Raw genomic sequence first — 24596 nt, 5'->3', positions numbered from 1 at the left:
TCAGGGACGCAGGCGCTGCTTGATTGCCGGCACTTCCCCCAGACATGGCCGTGCGCTGTCCGGCTGTGTCTGCTAGTAATGACACGGCAGGGTCGACGGCACTGCACCTTTAATTGTGCTTGTGTGTTGCTCCTGCCGCGTCATTACTAGCAGACACAGCCGCACAGCGCGCGGCCATGTCTGGGGGAGTGCCGGCAATCAAACACCGTCGGAGCGGAGGTCCTGCACAGATGGGCGGGAGGGGCCCGGACCCGACCGCAAGTGGGCCCCTCTGATGTTCCAGGGCCATGAAGTCTGTGACACGCCGGGGGCCCTGCACTGCCCCATACCCGAGGAGCTGCTGGACAGGACACTGGACCGGGGACAGGTGAGTGAGGCTTCCCCAATCCCCATATTAAAACTATTAGTAATGGGTCTGTGTGAGTGCATGTATGTGAATGTCAGTGTATATGACTGTGTATATATATTTGTCTGTTTTATCTATGTGTATGTCTGTATGTGTACATATGTCTGCGTACCGTGTGTGCGCGCGCATATGTCTGCGTACCGTGTGTGCGTGCGCATATGTCTGCGTACCGTGTGTGCGTGCATATGTCTGCGTACCGTGTGTGCGTGCATATGTCTGCGTACCGTGTGTGTGCGCGCGCATATGTCTGCATACCGTGTGTGCGCGCGCATATGTCTGCGTACCGTGTGTGCGCGCGCATATGTCTGCGTACCGTGTGTGCGCACGCATATGTCTGCGTACCGTGTGTGCGCGCGCATATGTCTGCGTACCGTGTGTGCGCGCGCATATGTCTGCGTACCGTGTGTGCGCACGCATATGTCTGCGTACCGTGTGTGCGTGCATATGTCTGCGTACCATGTGCGCGCGCGCATATGTCTGCGTACCGTGTGTGCGCACGCATATGTCTGCGTACCGTGTGTGTGCGTGCATATGTCTGCGTACCGTGTGTGCGCGCGCATGTCTGCGTACTGTGTGTGCGCGCACATGTCTGCGTACCGTGTGTGCGTGCATATGTCTGCGTACCGTGTGTGCGTGTGCATATGTCTGCGTACCGTGTGTGCGCGCGCATATGTCTGCGTATGTGAAGGATGAGGGGGCAGGCTGGGCCATGTGTAATAAATAAATATATATATATATATATATTTATATATTTATTTCTCCGCCGTATCTGTGCATCATGAATCGTGTATGTGTTAAAAGGGCCCACTGAGACTCTTTCGCCCGGGGCCCAGAAAAACCTGGAGCCGGCCCTGACCGATGGGCATGCACATAGCCTGATAGAAGAAATGCTGAGGTACAAACAGTTGTACTGTTAGCTTAAGTACTGAGAGTAAGAACAGAAGTAGCTTATTAAAAAAGTGACTCTCTCTGAGCCCTTTAAAGGAGTTGTTCACTATCTTTCTTTTATTAAATGTGTTAGGGGCATGATTGTGACCCTTACTAATGTATAAATATTTCAGTTTCTCCTCCTCCTTCCTCACAGACAGCACAGCTCTCCTGTTCTCAGTGACCACTGATGGAGGAACGTGTGACCAGACCCATCCATCAACCTCCTCCAATCCAACACTTCACATGGGAAAACTGGTTTCCAGTTGGAGGAGATTGACGGTGTGGTCACATGCTCCTCAAATTAGCAGTAGAACTAAGTGATTCGCCCAAAATTTGGGCAGATTTGCTCAAATTTGGCCAGAAGATTTGATCCTTTCCAAATCGTAACTGCCCCAGTTGCCGTGAGAAAAGGGAAGGGGTAAAAAGACTTTCCTCACGTTCTGCCACCTCTGCTGCTGCCACAGCTCCAGTCCTCTTCATCCGTCTTCTTTTCTTCCGTCGTTGAGGATAAGTTGAATTTGAGGTTTGTGATTGGCCTCACGTGGTTATTTGGGGGCAGCACACATCATGATATGCATTGCACCCCTATGTGACCACATAAGGCCTCACAGGCCTCAGAGTGACCTCATGTGGGTGAGCAACCAGCATTAGCATTAATGCAAGTTTTGCCCTCCTTCACTTGACTGAATGAGGCCGATCACAGGTCTCAGATTGACGTCACGCCAGAATCGAGAAACAGAAGAAAAGAAGACCGGTGTGGAGGACTGGAGAGCCGGAGGATGTGGTGGCAGCTAAGATCAGGTGAGAAAAGGCGAGTTCAAAGTATTTTTTTAAATCTAACCCTTTTCTGGTCCTCAAAAGAATCTAGAAAAATGGTGGCCGGCGTCATCCTATACAAACCTCATAAGAGAAACCGGGTGCTAGATTTCATGGCCGATCCTCTATATATTAATTATTGTAGAAAGTAAATTAGATGGTGAGAGCTCAATTCTTTCCATGTCAATAATGTTGTAGCTGACAACTGTCTCGGATTTCCTTGGATGCACGGGCCACAAGAGAGGCCGGAATATTAGTGGGACGGGTGTAGGTGATTCTCATGAGGGGGATTTGAACATCTCCCGAAAAATTTGTTAACTATGAAATCTCATTCTTCTCCTCCCATCTGTCTCCACCACCACCAGTCATTTTGGATTGGAAGATTGAAGTCAATAGACCGTTGCTCCTCCAGATACAGAGATATAATATTAAGGAAATTTTGTGCATGCAGTTACTACAGTGGAATTAGCCATCAATTATTGTTAAAGGGGACCTGTCACTTATTGAAAACATCTATTTTTTTTACTTGGTGAAAATGTCGCTTTTCTCCTAAATCTAAAGTTGTTTTTCTTTTATTCTTACTCCTAGAATCATAGAATGTTAGAGTTGGAGGGGTCCTCCTGGGTCATCATGTCCAACCCCCTGCTTAATGCAGGAGTCACTAAACCATCTCAGACAGATGTCTGTCCAGCCTCTGTTGAAGACTTCCATTGAAGGAGAACTCACCACCTCTCGTGGCAGCCTGTTCCACTCATTGATCACCATCACTGTCAAAAAGTGTCTTCTAATATCTAATCTGTATCTTCTCCCTTTCAGTTTCATTTCATTGCTTCTCATGTTTCCAAATGAGAATAAGGATGATCCCTCTACACTGTGTCATCTCTTCAGATATTTGTAAACAGCTATTAAGTCTCCTCTTAGGCTTCTTTTTTGCAAGCTAAAAATTCTCAGATCCTTTAACTGTTCCTCGTAGGACATAGTTTGCAGTCAACTCACCATCCTGGTAGCTCTTCTCTGAACTTGCTCCATTTTTTTTATGTCAATAATTCCTGGCATTTGGACCCCTTTTCCCATTCTTGACATTTGGAACCCTTTTACTTCTATATAAATCTAGTCTTTTTAGCCAAGTGGGTGTGGTTCTGAACTCTTCTTTGTGTGCGTCTTCTTGAAGACCAAACCCACACTTGACTAACAAGACTAGATTTACAAACAGGGAAGAAGAGGCCATATCTCAGGAACGGAGAGCAGCAGGGGCAAAAGAAAAACATCGCCGGATTCAGGAGAACTGCGGCATTTACACCAGGTATTTGTTTATAACAAGTTAAAAATATATATTTTTTAAACTAGAAAATATATTACACATCTCTCTAAAAAAACATATAAAAAACAGAAAATTTTAGGATTAAGTTAGCATAAATAGAATTTTTCTACCATTTACAGCATCTTGATAACTACAACATAGAGACATATTAAATACACATAAAGACTCCTATAGACCAGATGATAAAGAAAGAACATGGCATGAAGGGTTGGTCTCCTTCTATACCGCCCATGTATCCATCAATAGTTCCTTACAAAAAAACAGATATTATAAAAATATTTCCATAAATAAAGCTTATACAGCAGGTACCAGAATAGGACTCCAGTCTGAGGTGTTGTACAAGACGGGATGAGACGGTCAGAAGACACAAAGTCACTTCTTCACCACTCATAGCAATGTCTCCAGCTTTACAGCTTGTGTTTGGTTCCCATTAATCTCCAGAATCATTTTCTGATACAGACTGTACATGGAATCTCCAGTCAGAAATTGTCCCAGTTTCTTCATCCTCTTGCGTAACACTCTGGGAAGTTGGGCCATTTTTAGCTCTTTGAGACCCTCAATTGTGTTCCCTTTGTTTTTATTCCTCCATAAACTCAAAAGTTTTATTAGATGTTTTGGTCGTTCACATGTCTTTAAGGTTTTTTCAATGTCTTCTTGCTTTACGCGTTTTCCGGGTAAACTCCGCATTAAGGTCATTATGTTTTTGCTTGTCAGATTTAGGGAACCTAGAAGATTAAATACTCCCTTTTCACACTCTTTTAAATCTGGAAGAAAAGGAAGAAGAAAATAAGTTTTATGTATCTGAGTGATGATATTGTATGGTCCATGTATATACAAGCTGATGACACCAGATCTCGATTATCCGTTAGCGCTTACCATTACTGTGTACACACCGCTCGTTCAGTGGTGTGTATACAGCAATCGAGAAGACAGAGATGGTAATGAACCATCTCTGCCTTCTCTATAGGGAGCAATTTATTCCCGCAGCTACACGATTGCATGTAACTGCTCTACTATATACAGTGATGTTGTAGAAAATGACTACGAAGTAGAACGTGGACCTCCCAGATGTTTATCGTCTATGGGAATTCTGGAGATTGTCCGAAGGAAAGCCAATGAATCCCATTCAGTATAATGGGGCAGAAGAAATCATTTTGGCCTCCATCCATGTCTAAAAATACAAATACCACATTTTTATGTCTGCCTAAAATAGAGGAACCCTGCCAAAGTGGAGGCCAAAACGGACTCCAAAGTGACTACGTCTTCCCAATAAGACCAAACTGCAAGAAATGGAGAAGCAGATGTCCCGCTCTGATGGCGTCTCGCTAAATAAGGATGTCCAAAGTAAGCTCGAAATTGTAGAGCAGGTATTGAGGTTAATTCTCAAAGTACAACTGACTTCTCCATCCGCCGACCAGCGGAGCAACAGTAGCTGGACCTGTTCCCCATTGAGCCCTTTTAAGAGTTATGGTTTCTCATGGCCCAATCAGATGAGCAGTTTCCTCATTGCAAAACGCTTCTTGTCTGGATAACGTCCTATTTTACGCTTTCTTATCCTTTTAACGTATAACCAATTCCACCAAATGGCTCAATTGAGGGTTCTGTCTGAATCTGTTTTTTTAGGGGATTGGGATGGAAACACCAAAGAAAATGCTCAGCGTAGAGCACGGTATACATGTGAACAAGGCCTTATGTAATTTAAAGCATATAAAAAAGGGAGACCGGATAATAGTGGTTGACATGGACAATCATATACATATTTTTTGTGATGATGATGTTCAGAGTCTGTGAGATATTTGACGTTTTTAAAAATGTTTTTGCTTTTTTAATCATTAATAGTATTACCTTTGATGAGATTGCTGAAGGAGTCATCTGCTTGGCTGTGACTCTTATATAATTTATACAAGTAGAAAGGCTGTTCCTTTGGGTTATGAGTTTCCTGTATTTTATTTATTTGCTGCGATATCATCGCTGAGCTAGAAAATCTCTGAATGAGAGTCATTATCCAGTTCTCTGGTGGTGCTGGAAACCGAAATAAGGCTTCTTCACAAAGTGTGACATCTAGAGAGAGCATTGCAAGAAAAGAGTTATTCCAAATAATAAATAAACATGAATATCTACTTTAATATTGCCTACAATGAAATAGATTATACCAACACCAATTCTGCCTCTGAGCTTGAATATTAGTCTTATATACTAAGCTATGTACAAGAGTATAACCACAATGCCAAAATTATGTACAAGATTATATCTATTATAATTCTGCCTCCTATGTACAATAATATAATTACTATAATACTGCTCCCTATGTACGAGAATATAACTACCAAAATACTGCCCCATGTACGAGAATATAACTACTATAATACTGCTCCTATGTACAAGAATATAACTACTAAAATACTGCCCCCTATGTACAAGAATATAACTACTATAATACTGCCCCATATGTACAATAATATAACTACTATAATACTGCCCCATGTACGAGAATATAACTACTATAATACTGCCCCCTATGTGCAAGAATATAACTACTATAATACTGCCCCCTATGTACAAGAATATAACTACTATAAAACTGCCCCTATGTACAAGAATATAACTACTATAATACTGCCCTCTATGTACACAGAGGCAGTATTATAGCAGATAAAACCTTGTACAAGAATATAACTACTATAATACTGCCCTCTATGTACAAGGTTATATCTGCTATAATACTGCCCGATATGTACAAGAATATAACTACTATAATTCTGCCTCTATGTACAAAAATATAACTATTATAATACTGCTCCTATGTACAAGAATATAACTACTATAATACTGCCCCCTATATACATGAATATAACTACTATAATACTGACCCTATGTAAAAGAATATAGCTACTATAATACTGCTCCCTATGTAAAAGAATATAATTACTATAATACTGCTCCTATGTACAAGAATATAACTACTATAATACTGCCCCCTATGTACAAGAATATAACTACTATAATACTGCTCCTATGTACAAGGATATAACTACTATAATACTGCCCCCTATGTACAAGAATATAACTACTATAATACTGCCTCTCATGTATAAGAATATTACTACTATAATACTGCTCCTATGTACAAGAATATAACTACTATAATACTGCCTCTTATGTATAAGAATATAACTACTATAATACTGCTCCCTATGTACAAGAATACAACTACTATAATACTGCTCCTATGTACAAAAACATAACTACTATAATACTGCCCCCTATGCACAAGAATATAACTACTATAATACTGCCCCCTATGTACAAGAATATAACTACTATAATACTGCTCCTATGTACAAGAATATAACTAATATAATAGTGCCCCTATGTACAAGAATATAACTACTATAACACTGCCCCCTATGTAATATAATATAACTACTATAATACTGCTCCCTATGTACAAGAATATAATTACTATAATACTGTCCCCTATGTACAAGATTATATCTGCTATAATATTGCCTCTATGTACAAGAATATAACTACTATAATACTGCCCCATATTTACAAGAATATAACTACTATAATGCTGCCCCCTATGTAAAAGAATATAATTACTATAATACTGCTCCAATGTACAAGAATATAACTGCTATAATACTGCCCCTATGTACAAGAATATAACTACTATAATACTGCCCCTATGTAAAAGAATATAATTATTATAATAATGCCTCTATGTACAAGAATATAACTACTATAATACTGCTCCCTATGTACAAGAATATAACTACTATAATACTGCCCCCTATGTACAAGATTATATCTGCTATAATATTGCCTCTATGTACAAGAATATAACTACTATAATACTGCCCCTATGTAAAAGAATATAATTATTATAATAATGCCTCTATGTACAAGAATATAACTACTATAATACTGCTCCCTATGTACAAGAATATAACTACTATAATACTGCCCCCTATGTACAAGATTATATCTGCTATAATATTGCCTCTATGTACAAGAATATAACTACTATAATACTGCTCCTATGTACAAGAATATAACTACTATAATACTGCCCGCTAGATACAAGAATATAACTACTATAATACTGCTCCTATGTACAAGAATATAACTACTATAGAACTGCCCCCTATGTACTAGAATATAACTACTATAATACTGCCCCTATGTACAAGAATATAACTACTATAACACTGCCCCTATGTACAAGAATATAACTACTATAATACTGCTCCCTATATACAAGAATATAACTACTATAATACTGTCCCCTATGTATAAGAATATAACTACTATAATACTGCCCCTATGTACAAGAATATAACTACTATAATACTGCTCCCTATGTACAAGACTATAACTACTATAATACTGCCGCCTATGTACAAGAATATAACTACTATAACACTGCCTCCTATGTACAAGAATATAACTACTATAATACTAGACTGTAGAGACACAAATATACATCAGTGCAGGAATTTAGTTCTATTTTACCTATTTCACATGAAAAGGCCGATTCTTCTTTACACACGGTGTCATGTGTGGAGCTTCCTTTGTGCAGCACTTTGCGGCCCAGCTTTCTGCAGTTTGTTCGTGTCTGACATGGAGCTGTGGATGAAGTTACGTTTGAAAACATCCCCTTTGGACATTGAAAACAAATGGTGTCACTGTCAGGAGTCCCTGAAAACAGAGAAATGTTGGAATTAGAAACAACAATTACAGTTAGGTCCATATATATTTGGACAGAGACAGCATTTTTCTAATTTTGGTTCTAGACATTACCACAATGAATTTTAAACAAAACAATTCAGATGCAGTTGAAGTTCAGACTTTCAGCTTTCATTTGAGGGTATCCACATTAACATTGGATGAAGGGTTTAGGAGTTTCAGCTCCTTAACATGTGCCACCCTGTTTTTAAAGGGACCAAAAGTAATTGGACTATTGACTCCAAGGCTATTTCATGGACAGGTGTGGGCAATCCCTTTGTTATGTCATTCTCAATTAAGCAGATAAAAGGCCTGGAGTTGATTTGAGGTGTGGTGCTTGCATTTGGAAGGTTTTGCTGTGAAGTAAACATGCGGTCAAAGGAGCTCTCCATGCAGGTGAAACAAGCCATCCTTAACCCATCCGAGAAATTGCTACAATATTATGAGTGGCAAAATCTACAGTTTGGTACATTCTGAGAAAGAAAGAAAGCACTGGTGAACTCATCAATGCAAAAAGACCTGGGCGCCCACGGAAGACAACAGTGGTGGATGATCGCAGAATAATCTCCATGGTGAAGAGAAACCCCTTCACAACAGCCAACCAAGTGAACAACACTCTCCAGGAGGTAGGCGTATCAATACCCAAATCTACCATAAAGAGAAGACTGCATGAAAGTAAATACAGAGGGTTCACTGCATGGTGCAAGCCACTCATAAGCATCAAGAAGAAAAAGCCTAGACTGGACTTTGCTAAAAAACATCTAAAAAAGCCTGCACAGTTCTGGAAGAACATTCTTTGGACAAATGAAACCAAGATCAACCTCTACCAGAATGATGGAAAGAGAAAAGTATGGCGAAGGCGTGGTACAGCTCATGATCCAAAGCATACCACATCATCTGTAAAACACGGCGGAGGCAATGTGATGGCTTGGGCATGCATGACTGCCAGTGGCACTGGGTCACTAGTGTTTATTGATGATGTGACACAGGACAGAAGCAGCTGAATGAAATCTGATGTATTCAGAGCCATACTGTGTGCTCAGATCCAGCCAAATGCAGCCAAACTGATTGGTCGTCGTTTCATACTACAGATGGACAATGACCCAAAACATAAAGCCAAAGCAACCCAGGAGTTTATTAAAGCAAAGAAGTGGAATATTCTTGAATGGCCAAGTCAGTCACCTGATCTCATCCCAGTTGAGCATGCATTTCACTTGTTAAAGACTAAACTTTAGACAGAAAGGCCCACAAACAAACAGCAACTGAAAACCACCGCAGTGAAGGCCTGGCAGAGCATCAAAAAGGAGGAAACACAGTGTCTGGTGATGTCCATGAGTTCAAAACTTCAGGCAGTCATTGCCAACAAAGGGTTTTCAACCAAGTACTAGAAATGAACATTTTATTTACAATTATTTAATCCGTCCAATTACTTTTGGTCCCTTTAAAAACAGGGTGGCACATGTTAAGGAGCTGAAACTCCTAAACCCGTCATCCAATTTTAATGTGGATACCCTCAAATGAAAGCTGAAAGTCTGAACTTCAACTGCATCTGAATTGTTTTGTTTAAAATTCATTGTGGTAATGTCTAGAACCAAAATTAGAAAAATGTTGTCTCTGTCCAAATATATATGGACCTAAGTGTGTGTCCATATATCAATTCTGCCTCCATACTCTAGTCTACCGTATGACCATTTTCCAATCCTATGACCATGCTCCTTCCTGTGTCCATGCTCTAATCTACCCTTTGACCATGTTCAAATCTTCTGACCATGCTATCTTCTGTCTTCAATTTCTAGCCTACCCTGTAACCATGTTCCAGTCATGTCTTCATGCTCTAGTCTATCATGTGAGCATGCTCCAGTTGTCTGACCATGCTCCAATCCTGTCTCCATGCTCTAATCTACCCTGTGGCTATGTTCCAGTCTTCTGACCATGCTACCTTCTATCTCAATGCCATAGTCTGCCCTGTGACCATGTTCCAATCCTCTGACCATGCTCCTGTCCTGTCTCCATGCTCTAGTCGACTTTGTGACCATATTCCAGTCCTCTGACCATGCTGTAGTACTGTCTCCATGCTCTAGTCTACCCTGTGACCATGTTCTAGTCCTCTGACTATGCTCCAGTCCTGCCCCCATGCTCTAGTTCAGTGGTCCCCAACCTTTTTTGCACCAGGGACCGGCTTGAAGCAAGATCATTTTTCCATGGCCCAGCAAGGAGGGGGTGGGGTGGGCGGGGCTTTGGTCATATGGGGGCGGGGTAATGGAGGGATTTGGAGTTTAGTGCATACTTATCATATAGTGTAGACCAGGTCCCCGCCAGGAGCTATGCCAGGAGCCCCACATAATGTGCTGTGCCAGGAGCCGCATCACTGAGGCCCCATCACGCCCTGCAGCTGTCCTGACAGCTGCTGTTCAGCTGCATTTACAGTTCATCCTGCTTCAGGACCTGTGGTGACATCACAGTTATGTACCTTGATGTCATCACAGGTCCTCTACAGGTCTACCCTGCGGGAGTCTAGAACAGCGGGCAGCATCCACCCCACACAGTGTGCTCTGAGCCACCGCAGACCAGAGCACACTGTCAATGTTTAGTGATTGTCTGTGGCGGTGCCGCGGACCGGCTGAAAAACCCCAACGGCCCGGTCCTGGTCCGCGGACCGGCGGTTGGGGACCTCTGCTCTAGTTGACTCTGTGACCATGCTCCAGTCCTCTGACCATGCTGTAGTCCTGTCTCCATACTCCAGTCTACCCTATGACCATGCTCCAGTCCTCTAACCATGCTCCAGTCTTCTCTCCGCAATCCAGTTTACTCTGTGACTACATATCAGTCCTCTGACCATCCTCAAGATCTGTGTCCAAACTCTGGTATGCCTTGTGACCAAGATCCTGTCTACATACTCTAGTCTGCTTTGTGACCATAATGCAGTCCTTTACCATGTTTCTGCAGGTCAAGTGGCCATTGTCCAACCTGTATCCATGTTCTAGTCCTGTGGCCATGCTCTGTTCCATGCTTACATCTTCCAACCTGCCTTGTGGCCAAGTTCTGGCTAAGTTCCTGTGCTTTCTATTGTCTTGTTCTGGTTTGTGACTGTTTGTCTCATCTTGATGTTCATGGTCAGTCATTGCCTTTTCATGATGAGGCAACCCCTTTAACAGTAGATCTATTGGTCTAGTTTATATACACGTGGTCAAAATTGTTCGTATCCCTCGTTTAATGAAAGAAAAACCCACAATGGTCACAGAAATAACTTGAATCTGACAAAAGTAATAATAAATTTAAAATATATGAAAATGAACAAGTGAAAGTCAGACATTGCTTTTCTGCTTCCACAGAATTTAAAAAAATAAATAAACTCATAAAATAGGCCTGGACAGAAATGATGGTACCCCTGAAAATAATGTGAAAAAAGGGACATGTTAAATCAAGTTGTGTCCACTAATTAGCATCACAGGTGTCTACAATCCTGTAATCAGTCAGTGGCCTGTATATAGGGCTACAGATACTCACTGTGCTGTTTGGTGACATTGTGTGTACCACACTCAACATGGACCAGAGGAAGCAAAGGAAAGAGTTGTCTCAGGAGATTAGAAAGAAGATTATAGACAAGCATGTTAAAGGTAAAGGTTATAAGACCATCTCCAAGCAGATTGATGTTCCTGTGACTACAGTTGCACATATTATTCAGAAATTTAAGATCCATGGGACTGTAGCCAACCTCCCTGGACGTGGCCGCAGGAGGAAAATTGATGACAAATCAAAGAGCCGGATGATACGAATGGTAAGAAAAGAGCCCAGGATAACTTCTAAAGAGATTAAAGGTGAACTTCAGGCTCAAGGAACATCAGTGTCAGATCGCACCATCCGTTGTTGTTTGATCCAAAATGGACTTCATGGGAGACGACCAAGGAGAACACCATTGTTGAAAAAAAATCATAACAAAAGCCAGACTGGAATTTACCAAACTACATGTTGACAAGCCACAAAGCTTCTGGGAGAATGTCCTATGGACAGATGAGACAAAAATGGAAGTTTTGGCAAGCCACATCAGCTCTATGTTCACAGACGGAAAAATGAAGCATATCAAGAAAAGAACACTGTCCCTACTGTGAAACATGGAGGAGGCTGTTATGTTCTGGGGCTGCTTTGCTGCATCTGGCACAGGGTGTCTTGAATCTGTGCAGGATACAATGAAATCTCAAGACTATCAAGGGATTCTAGAGAGAAATGTGCTGCCCAGTGTCAGAAAGCTTGGTCTCAGTTGCAGGTCATGGGTCTTGCAACAGGATAATGACCCAAAACACACAGCTAAAACCACCCAAAAATGGCTAAGAGGAAAACATAGGACTATTCTGAAGTGGCCTTCTATGAGCCCTGACCTAAATCCTATTGAGCATCTTTAGAAAGAGCTGAAACATGCCGTCTGGTAACAGGCAACCTTCAAACACGAGACAACTGGAGCAGTTTGCTCATGAGGAGTGGGCCAAAATACCTGTCGAGAGGAGCAGAAGTCTCATTGACAGTTACAGGAATCGTGTGATTGCAGTGACTGCCTCAAAAGGTTGTTCAATAAAATATTAAGTTAAGAAGAAAACCATCATTTCAGTCCAGGCCGATTTTATGAGTTTCATTATTTTTAAACATTCTGTGGAAGCAGAAAAGCAATGTCTGACTTTTATTTGTTCATTTTCATAGATTTTAAATTTATTATTACTTTTGTCAGATTCAAGTTATTTCTGTGACCATTGTGTGTTTTTCTTTCATTAAACGAGGGGTACCAACAATTTTGACCACGTGTGTTACTTGCATGTTATAATATAGTCTCAGCACTCATCTGTTTACCTGGTAAATGTTCTGCAATGTTCTGTAAGTGCTGAAATATTTCCCTCTATTATATCCAGGTTCACAGTGTATAATTATATTCAGCCCAAACCCCCAAACTACACGGCAAACAGAAAACACATTTCATTGCACCAAAGGGGACACTGTTAAATGTTGAGTTCTGCGTCTGTATAAATACGGAGCATTTTGTTTCTGGTTTGGCTGATAAAATATGTAACCACTTTTAAGCAACCACCCTGTTAGCTTCACATCTCAGTGGTTTGTGCCAAGCTATGGTATCCCACCGTGGCATTGGTGAAGATGGCATTCCACAGGCTCGGCACACGCTGAATTTTTATTTTACCATTATTTCACATTTAATCTTCATTTATTACTCTAAAATAAAAGGAGTTCTTTATTTGAGCATTCCCGCATTGAAACTACCTGGGAACTTGCCAGTAAACGGTTTGTCTGGTGGGTAACATTTTTCAAAATGCTAAGAATGAGTTAAAAGTAATAAAAGAAGCAATATTCAGCTCACCGATCCCCACAGTTTATGTATTGGTGTTTTCTGGTCCACCCTCCGGGATCTATACGTCCTTCTTCCGATGACTGGTCACCAATGGACATGAGCTCACTATTGCGAAGAAATGCTGGTCAAATATGGATTGCTGGTGCTTGGATTCTTTGAGGTCAATATCCTCAAGTAAGGCAATAGAAAAATGGAAAAATTGCAATCCAGAACCAAGGGATACATTAAAAGTTCCAAATTTATTCAAGAAAATCCATTAAAAAGTGCATGAGTTAAAAAGGGGAATCCAAAACATCCTGAGATCCTACGCATTTCAGACTATAATGAGTCCCAACTCATAGTCTTATGTGTAAGGACTTGTTATATTCCAAAACGCATAAGGTTTCAGGATGTTTTGGATTCCCTTTTCTATCGCATGCACTTTTTAATGGATTTTCTTGAATAAATTTGAAACTTTTAATATATCCCTTGATGCTAAATTAAAAATTTTCCTTTTTTATATAGCTGATCACCACTGCAGCCAGTGATTGGTTGCATCAGTCACATGAGAAGGGACATCATCACTGTAGCGGGACATAAAGATCGTCAATAGACCAGGCAACATCAGGAAAAAAAATGTCAGGAGATCTGCTAGGGGAGCATTGCTTCTTTTATCATTTAACCCATTAAAAATGTCCCCCCTGTTTAAAAGGAGAATTCTCAAACTTAACTGGAGTTGCCTTTTGACCAAATAATGATTAAAACAAATGAATACGCACCTTGCTGAACCACTCCGTAACCAGGTGGACACTCCTTGTGAGGTGAGCAGAACTCTATATCCAAAAAATAGCCATCAATGCACTCACATATCCTGTTCCCGGTGCTACTACACTCTTGTGTGGCAATCTGCAGCTCCTTACAGACGGTACTGCAGTACTGACAGTCCTTGAAGGAGTTCCATTCGTTGGTAAAATATTTGAAAGGACAAGGTGCACACTCCGTCCTCTTCTCGGCCGTGCAGTCGTGTCTAACACAAGTTCCCGGTGGGCACTGGTCACATTGCAACTCAAGATGTGTGTAAGGGTCATAATGGGTGTATTTTGGAGAATTCCCTACTGTGATACTGATATGGAACACCTAAAACATAAGAACATAAATTATAAAATTAATGCATTTGTATGCCTGTGTAACACGTATTTTATAGTCAGAAATAATTAGCTTTGACCGGTGAACCAGTCTATGGAATTCTACAGGGTGGGCCATTTATATGGATACACCTACATTAAATGGGAATGGTTGGTGATATCAACTTTCTGTTTGTGGCACATTAGTATATGGGAGGGGGAAAACGTTTACAGATGGGTGGTGACCATAGCGGCCATTTTGAAGTTGGCCATTTTAGATCCAACTTTATTTTTTTCAATGGGAAGAGGGTCATGTGACACATCAAACTTATTGAGAATTTCATAAGTAAAACAATGATGTGCTTGGTTTTATCGTAACTTTATTCTTTCATGAGTTATTTACAAGTTTATGACCACCTATAAAATGTGTTCAAAGTGCTGCCCATTGTGTTGGATTGTCAATGCAACCCTCTTCTCCCACTCTTGACACACTGATAGCAACACCGCAGAAGAAATGCTAGCACAGGCTTCCAGTATCCATTGTTTCAGATTTTTGAAAAAAATAAAGTTGGATCCAAAATGGCCTAATTTCTAACTCCATTCGATTATTTGCTTATACCTCCTCTTGGTTGACTTACTGTCAAACTATGTTTTTTTGGCAAAATTTTGGTAAACATTGGCGTATCTTATTCTGCACATTGGTGCTCCTTTCTAGCAAAACTATAGTAATAATAATAATAATTTTTATTTCTATAGCACCAACATATTCCGCAGCAACTTTACATTTCTGAAGGGACTTGTACAGACAATAAAAGACATTACAGAATAACACATAACTCAGATACCAAGAGGAGCGAGGGCCCTGCTCGCAAGCTACAATCTATGAGAAGGAGGGGAGCTATGAAAGGTAAATAGTAAAAAGTGCTCGTATTTTACGGTCCACCCATCAATATAATAAATAGGGTATTCACATAACGCTACATGATCTGGTCCCCAGCCAGTATGGGTACCGTACAGACGCGGAGGGCTACTAAGTGCATGGAGGGTGTGTGAACAGATGCTACAAGGGTCCTGATTTGGAAGAAAGTTTTGTAAGGGCAAAATGGGAATAGTTAGATAAGTGAGGAGAGGCGATAGTCCAGTCTAAAGAAATGCGTATTTAGGCTATGCTTAAAATTGTTGGTATTGAGAATTAATCATATTGTCCTGGGTAGTGCATTCCAGAGAATTGGGGCAGCACATAAGAAGTCTTGGAGACAGGAGTGGGAGGTTCGGATTATTGAGGATTTTAGTCTTAGGTCCTTAGCAGAACCGAGAGCACGAGTAGGGTGAGAGTGATAAGTTTATATTGGACCCTATAGAGGCATCGGTGTAGTGGTTGGCGAGGCATATGATCCTGGCTGCTGCATTAAGGATGGATTGGAGAGGGGAGAGTTTAGTAAGAGGGAGACCGATTAGTAGAGAGTTACAGTAGTCCAAACAAGAATGAATAAGAGCAACAGTAAGTCAAAGGTAAAAAAAAACGTTGAATTCTATAGACTTCTATCCCACTTCAAGCAAAATGACTCCCCATCTTTAAATAAGGAGGAAACAGTGATTTAATCAAATAAATAAAAAACTATGTTGAGTCTCACTTGTAAATCTTACCCATTATATATTATTAAGGATGTCCATTGAAAGTCATTTAATTCAACATTAATGGGACTTAGCAGGTGTTGAATTGTAAGACATTCAGCATTCTTAAGCAGCCATATGCATTAGATTTCTGTCGGAAGAACAATGCTTCAGATGATTGTTCATCCAGTAGTTATCTTAGCTGACTCTCCCATACACAGGAGCGCTTACTTGACCGAGCGCTCCTGTGTTCTTTATGAGAAGGCGTCTATGACATGTCAGCCGGTGGCTAAGATCATGGATAACAATGTGATAAGCAGTCCGAAATCGGACATGCGTGATCGACATCTCTCCTGACCATCAGTCGGCCAGCACCCCAATACACATTAGACCATCGTCCGCACCCATCGATCTTGGCGGGTTCATCCAACATCAGTGTATGGGAGCCTTTAGGCTATGATCACATTATATTTCTGCAAAATGTTTGTGGCTCCACTGGGGCTTCCATCTGAAGCCTGAAAACATTGATTCCGGGAGAACCACTGATGGAGTTGTAGTGAGCTGGCAGGCTCTGGCTGTTCTGTGATTATTGATATAGAGCCTGTTACAGAAGTGATTACACAGGATGATGTTGCCACCTTGTGGCCAGAGGTTGCACCTGCGCAGGGTGTGATGACAGAAAAAGACTGAGCCTCCTGTGTCCGGCCCTAGAGAGTCATGTGACCAAACTGGGAAGCAGAAAAAAGCGCGCGAGGAGTTTGCTGTGGTCTGTGAAAAGAGCCAGGACTGTGTGCAGGCCCTCGTGTGTGGCGCAGGAGAGACTCTCAACGGGATTTCTTTTACCTGACACCATATCCTCGGGGCCTTCCCCAGCTTCTTCACTGCTGAGGGATACTGCTATTACACTCCCTGCTACTGGAGTGTGGACTACATAAGGGATCCACCAAAGCTGCTATCCGGATCAGAGAGACTGTAAGCGGGTCCTCTGGCGAGAGGCCGAAGTATTCCCTCCTTTCAGCGTAATTTGTTGTTCCTGTTTTTTTCTCCGGCTGGGACGCCCTCCTGCAAAGACAGACAGGCCTGCGACGGGGGACACATCCTTCTGGAGTAAAGGACTGGTAACGTGTGAGTAGGGACAGTGAGGGGCAGCTTATCACTACACGTTATTACTGTGCATATTTACTGTTGTCATTTATTGTTTTTCTTTGCTGTTAAAAATGTATACGAGTAAAGATACGGTTATCAAGATGGAGTCTGTGTGTGGGGATCTTGCTGGGCCAGATTATAGATACCAATGCGCGGCCTTGCCCGCGGTCACTTCAGAGTCATTCACTATAATGATTCAGACAGTCTCTGTGCACTCCACTCTGGCAGTATCCAGCTATTTAAAAGTACTTTTCCTATTAATTTCTATTGAAAAAACACTGTTCATGTGAGGTTTTGCTATACGCAGCGATCAGAACACGGCCAGTAGGAACTAAATTACTAATCATGCTTTTCAGTTTAATAATCTGTTCTCCACTTGTCTGGGGAGTTGGGAAGTTTTTGTTTGATGAAGAGTCTCTTATTCTGATATAATACATGTTATGTTCTTGTTGTTTGTTATAAAATGTAACGACCCCATTCAGTAATTTATGTGAAGAGGAAGTCCCGCAGCTCTATATATACATGCGCTTGGGGATTAGTCAATTTCTGGATTTAAAATATGAATCCCACATTTCTTAATTACATTTTAAAGGCTGTGAGCTCAGCCAGATTGTTTTTTAGCATTGGTGGTGATTAGTGATGAGCGAGTATGTTATGTTAACCCTTTCGGCGAGCATGCTCGGGTGCTCGCCGAGTATCTTCAGCGTGCTCGGGTGTTATGTTTTACTCACTCCGTGCTTATGATTTGCGACTGTTTTACAGCTTTAATACATGTGAGGAATGCCTAAGAAACATGCATTCCTCACATGTATTAAAGCTGTCATACAGTCGCAAATCATGAGCACAGAGTGACTAAAACATAACACCCGAGCACGCTGAAGATACTCGGAAAACACCCGAGCATGCTCGTAAATCTCGAGTAACGAGTATTCTCGCTCATCACTAGTGGTGATGTGATGCGCCCCCTGGGCCGTGGGGTACTCGGTAGCCGGGCCCGGTCGATGCTGGGGGATGTCACAGTGGCAGTGACCCGGTCCGTGACCCAGGGTGGTCAATAAAAGGGGATTATAGAAAAGGGAATATAGTTTTTAAAGTTAATGTTCGTGACGCCACCTGTGGTATGCGGCTACATGGGGCCGGCGCTGTGGTGCTGATTCTCTGGAGCTGATGGTGTCGCAGCAGAGTTGGTTCAGCTCTCCACAGGTAGAGCTAAGCTCCAGAGCGGTGCTGTGATGGTTAATGATGAGGTAGATGTTGCTGTGCAGTGTAGTGCAGGGGATGGTGCAGATAATAATGCTAGGACACAGTGGGGTGCAGTCTTCAAGGTTTACTCACAGTTGTTGACCTCCAGGCTACCAGTACTAGAGTAACCTCCCACGTCGTCCTGCGTTCACCAAGGAAGGGGTTCAGCAATCTCTCAAGTATCTCAGGAGTACTTAAACGGGATCCCGTTCTATGTGCCTTCCTCGGTCGTCTTGCTGCGCTGACTCTCACCCCCCTACCCTGCGCCTCACACCCAGTGTCCCAAGCCGGTGATCGCGGACCTTGTCGGACGACATCTTCTCTGTCCCCTGGGTCCTCTATGGTCACCTTTTTAGCGATTAGATGTGGCTGTTGGCTGTGTAGCACCCTGAGGATTCGGCTGCTACAGGGGTATTGCACCTCAACCCAGAGGTGTGATATTCCACTCCCGGGTAAGGATGGAGTGTGGAACTGAGCTCGGTAGGCTGCATGCACTACACACATCCCATTTCCGAGGAACAGGCCGACGGTACTCCCACTTAGAAATGTGCAGGTACGACCGAGTCTGTTCCTGGCTGGAGTGGGAGGGGGGTGGTACATCCCAAGTAGTGTAGGGGCAGATAGGGGGAGCAGCCTGGGTAAAGATAGGAGCTCATTGGGTGCTGGTCACCTGAGCTCACACATAGAGGGTGTATATAAGGTGGGCACCAACTAAGAACAGGGTCAGTCTGTCAGCCTTTGCAGAGAAGTAAGAAGCAGAGGAGCAGAGCAGCCCCAGAGAGAGAGAGAGGAGAAAGCAAGAGAGACCCAGAGGGGGAAAGAGAAGAGAGGACTCTGAGACCCCAAATCCAATCCACGGGTGAAGAGTCGGCATCAGGGTACCGGAACCCAAGCTGGTGGGGGCAAAAACACACCCCAGCCAGAGACCGGAGGCCGTGGGCAGCGTCTGCCACGGCCACCCACCACATCCACCCCGAAGGCATACCACGTGGAGGGTCAGGGAACCCAAGGCCAAGGGTCTCCCAACAGAAGGCCCGAGGGAGCTGGACCTGGGTGGATCACTAGTGGGGACGGCCAGAGAAAGGACAGAAGGAGAGCTCAGGGTCACGCTCCGGACTCGCTTGGGGGTTGGCTGGATCCAGGACCTGGTGGATGCAGCACGGCTCGGGAGGTCACTTGAAGCTGGAGTGACCGGAACATCAGCAGTGAGTAAATACCCTTAACTGCATAACCCGACTCTGTCTTCCTTTAACATCTATGCTGCACCACCACAACCCCCATTCTCTGCACCTGACCCCCTGAGGCTATACCCCACCCGTTGGGGGTTATACCATCAAAAGCTGCACCTACACCATCAGCCTCAGCGGACCCTGCTGCAGCGGCGGCCATAGTGACCGCAATACAACGGGTGGCGTAGTCGACAATAAAGAACTTAATAACATCTGTAGGACTGCCACATACAACTGAGTTTGACACCCTGGGCACGGACCGGGTCACAGCCACTCGGAAGACTACAACTCCCATCTGATCCGGCTCCGGATATTCCCCCTAAAGAATATGGCCCAGGGGGCGCGTCAACTTTGGCGTAGTCGGCAGGATTACGTGCCCGCAACAACCGGGTACTGCGTGCCTGAAGAAAAGTGCAAGTTTACCTCAAAAAGAAGTCTCCTGCCGGTTCCGGAGGGTCCCCGCCATCGGACTCCATCACAGATCGATTCCAGCCGGTTGTCCGCCATTAACAACTTTTTCCCGCCATCTGCAGAGTTTCCCGCCACTGGGAAGCGATTCCCGCCATTTCCAAAGGTTTCCCGCCTTGGAAGAGCGGACGCCATTATGGGCGTGCCAGAGGGTGGCGAGAGGCCACCTCCCATCGTGGGCCAGGACCGAAAATGGCGCCAAAAGTGGAAACCGCCCCCACCAACAGAGACTGTGATGCTAGAGGTGTCTGTCAGCGTGAAAGAACCGCCCCTGGAGCTGACAGTCACCCAGTGGCCCCGGGACCGCCCTCGAAGTGGGAGGAGACGAAAGGAGAGAACAAGGATGGGTGCCGCCTGGAGCAGTCAAGAGCGAGCGCACCCGGAGGCAGGAAGCCTGGAGAAGAGTAGCAGAGAAGCTCACCCGGAGATGGCGAGAGAGCAGAGCAGCACCGGCCCGCTGGCCAGGAGCCTGCTGGAAGAAGAGCAGAGCAGCACCGACCCGTTGGTCAGGAGCCTGCTGGAAACCACGACCCCACTAGGCCTAGTGGAGGTCCTTGCACAGCTCCCCCGAGACCGGGAGTGTGCACAGACTGCCCTGGAGGGCCTCGCACGGAGGATGGCCCGGGTACAGCGAGAGACATTGGCGGAGTGGAGCCGAGAGATGGCCCAGCAAACCAAGACCCGGAGCACGCCAGCCAAGATGAGGAGACAGACCGCCTCTGAGGATGGCGCGGGAGGACCCAAGGCCGGAGACGGCGCCGAGAAGGGAGCCGAACGCATGGAGGCAGGTAAAGGGGACGTCTATACCCCAAACCGGGAAACCGCGTACCTGCCCCAGCTCCCCGTCACAGAGCCCGAAAGTCCCCCTGCTGTGCCTGAAAACGCCATGTCACCGACGCAGACTAGGCCCCAACCGGAAGCCGCCGCCGCGACCCCTGTGACGCCATGCGCACCGACCCCGAGCGTGGCAAAACAGGAAGTAACACCAGCCTGGTCGCAGGGCCTAGAATTTCCGGGCGTCGCATCACCAACAGCACCCCCTACCTCCGCGGAGCCTCCGGCCTGGCCGCAAGGCCAGGTAGCCCAGGGCGCCGCCGTCCTAACGGTGCCCTTCACCTTCCAGGTGCCCCAGGCCTGGCCGCAAGGCCTGGGCAACCCGGGCGCCACCACCACCGCGCCCGCACCCGTAAAACCAAGGGTGCCGCGTCTGGGAGAGGACTTGTTTGCCCAGCACACGTGGCCAGACGGGCAGCCTTTCATCTGGCCCCAGAAATATTATGAACTGGAGCACCAGAGGAGAGTTGGGGCCATGTGTGCACCCCTGATTCCGGCTCCGAAGCCCGTGATAAGGATCTCGCCCCCGCTTGAAGAGACCCAGTTTGAGTGGGACCCCACCGGAGAAGACCTAATGGGGTTCACTCAAGAAACCAGGGCAGCTGCAGCGGAGCGTGCTGAGTGCTGCCGACAGCAGCTCGAGGAGTTTGCGAGGGAGCGGAGAGAGAGGCGGGTCCGGGAACAACAGGCCCAAATAAGGAGCGCCGAGCAGAAGAGCCGAACCAGGAGGGACCCCCGTGCAGCGCACAGTCCCCGCACCACCGGGACTGTAATTAAGTTCAACATGCAGCATGGGTGGGGCTTCATCAGAGACCACAACACCCCCGGCGACGTCTTTGTCACGCGCAGAGATGTGGAGTCCCATCTGCCGGAGGGGCACAGAAGTCGTGACCTTTATATCGGGGACGAGGTCACCTTTACCCGGCACAAGTGTGCCAAAGGACCTTACGCCCTCCATGTGCATCGCCTGACAGAGGAGGAGCTGCGATGTGAGGTGGAAGAGCAAGAGGATCCGGACGGGTCTGAAGCTGAGAACCCCAAAGAAGGAGCAGGAGGAAGACGTTGTTGAGTACAGCGGAGTAGGTGCTGTAAATAGTTACCCGATCGGGGTATAAAGAAACTGTTATTGCTAATATAGTCCCCGTTGGGACCAGCTGAGTGAACTGTTCACCCGTTTACCCTTAATCCCACAGGCTGAGGACTGTGAGCAGCCATTCCCTTTCCCTCCTTAACTGGCCGAGGACTGAGAGCGGCCATATCCCTGTATATAGTTGCGCGTCCTAAAGCGCCCCCTACCGGTTTTATAGGAAAACCATTTTTCTAGAAAAACTGTCGCACTTTGCCCGGTCAACAGTTGCACAGTGACCGGAGGAGAAACAAGAGGCGACGAGAATGTTTTATATTGATATATATATATATAATGTTTTATATGTTTTATATGTTTATGCAAAAATTTGTATGTTTTGGTGTTATGTCTTACAGCCCGAGGACGTGCTGTGATTTACCAGGGGGGAATGTAGCACCCTGAGGATTCGGCTGCTACAGGGGTATTGCACCTCAACCCAGAGGTGTGATATTCCACTCCCGGGTAAGGATGGAGTGTGGAACTGAGCTCGGTAGGCTGCATGCACTACACACATCCCATTTCCGAGGAACAGGCCGACGGTACTCCCACTTAGAAATGTGCAGGTACGACCGAGTCTGTTCCTGGCTGGAGTGGGAGGGGGGTGGTACATCCCAAGTAGTGTAGGGGCAGATAGGGGGAGCAGCCTGGGTAAAGATAGGAGCTCATTGGGTGCTGGTCACCTGAGCTCACACATAGAGGGTGTATATAAGGTGGGCACCAACTAAGAACAGGGTCAGTCTGTCAGCCTTTGCAGAGAAGTAAGAAGCAGAGGAGCAGAGCAGCCCCAGAGAGAGAGAGAGGAGAAAGCAAGAGAGACCCAGAGGGGGAAAGAGAAGAGAGGACTCTGAGACCCCAAATCCAATCCACGGGTGAAGAGTCGGCATCAGGGTACCGGAACCCAAGCTGGTGGGGGCAAAAACACACCCCAGCCAGAGACCGGAGGCCGTGGGCAGCGTCTGCCACGGCCACCCACCACATCCACCCCGAAGGCATACCACGTGGAGGGTCAGGGAACCCAAGGCCAAGGGTCTCCCAACAGAAGGCCCGAGGGAGCTGGACCTGGGTGGATCACTAGTGGGGACGGCCAGAGAAAGGACAGAAGGAGAGCTCAGGGTCACGCTCCGGACTCGCTTGGGGGTTGGCTGGATCCAGGACCTGGTGGATGCAGCACGGCTCGGGAGGTCACTTGAAGCTGGAGTGACCGGAACATCAGCAGTGAGTAAATACCCTTAACTGCATAACCCGACTCTGTCTTCCTTTAACATCTATGCTGCACCACCACAACCCCCATTCTCTGCACCTGACCCCCTGAGGCTATACCCCACCCGTTGGGGGTTATACCATCAAAAGCTGCACCTACACCATCAGCCTCAGCGGACCCTGCTGCAGCGGCGGCCATAGTGACCGCAATACAACGGGTGGCGTAGTCGACAATAAAGAACTTAATAACATCTGTAGGACTGCCACATACAACTGAGTTTGACACCCTGGGCACGGACCGGGTCACAGCCACTCGGAAGACTACAACTCCCATCTGATCCGGCTCCGGATATTCCCCCTAAAGAATATGGCCCAGGGGGCGCGTCAGCTGCAGCACCTGAAATGCTGCACCATCCGGTTATCTAGTTGAGACTTGAAGAACTCTGCTAGTTTAGGGGCCGGTCCCCTCTCTGTGGCCTGATCCTTCCACTCCTGGTGGGTTCAGGCGCACGGGTGGCATCCGCACTGCCCGTGCCCCTGGGATCCTTTCTGTTCTGGAGCCTTCCTTCCTGCTCCTCTCATCTCTTTAGTCTGTAGTGGGCCTCTCTCACTAGGCCCTCCTCCTGAGCATGGCTCCTGCAGAACTTCTGCTTCACACTCTCTCTCCTCACTGTTCCCTCAGACTGTTCTGGCTTCCCCTTTTTATATCCTCCTTCTCAAGTGCTCCCCTGAGCTTCTTCCTCCACCCACACCCACTACATGGTTCCCTCTCTCTTGGTTCCCCCCACTCCAGCCAGGGTCAGGGCTCAGCAGGGAAGCGACGCATCTTGCCCCTCCTGCTGGTCTGGAGTAGTGTAGTGTTGGATGCAGGTGTTAGGCTCCTGGGCAGTACTCCATCCTTACCTGAGAGTGGGATACCACACCTCTGGGTGAGATGCAGTACCTCTGTGGCGACTGAACCCGCAGGGGTGCCACAGATGTCTTTAACTAGTTATTGTTAACCCACTTAAGGCTGAAGCTACAGGGCGACTTGTGTTGCATTACAGCAATTCTATGAGAAGTCGTGCCACCAAAAACATT

At 45.4% G+C, this 24596-nt stretch overlaps 1 protein-coding gene across 1 annotated transcript in view; it reads right to left on the bottom strand.

Moving 5' to 3' along the window:
- Nucleotides 1-229: 229 nt before the first annotated feature.
- Nucleotides 230-24596, bottom strand: part of TNFRSF11B (TNF receptor superfamily member 11b) — a 39196-nt gene continuing 14829 nt past the window's right edge. The window contains exons 2-5 of the mRNA XM_073679828.1: nt 14313-14670; nt 7992-8177; nt 5319-5534; nt 230-4237 (exon numbers count right to left, since the gene is read on the bottom strand). Of these exons, the coding sequence (XP_073535929.1) occupies nt 3861-4237; nt 5319-5534; nt 7992-8177; nt 14313-14670 (1137 nt within the window). The 3' untranslated portion in view covers nt 230-3860. The remainder of the gene's footprint in view (nt 4238-5318; nt 5535-7991; nt 8178-14312; nt 14671-24596) is intronic.

This window comes from Phyllobates terribilis, unplaced genomic scaffold (genome assembly GCF_046119375.1).
Source record: "Phyllobates terribilis strain yellow unplaced genomic scaffold, ASM4611937v1 Scaffold_4__5_contigs__length_816908805, whole genome shotgun sequence".
Taxonomy (NCBI): domain Eukaryota; kingdom Metazoa; phylum Chordata; class Amphibia; order Anura; family Dendrobatidae; genus Phyllobates; species Phyllobates terribilis.
This window is presented reverse-complemented; position numbering and strand designations above follow the sequence as displayed.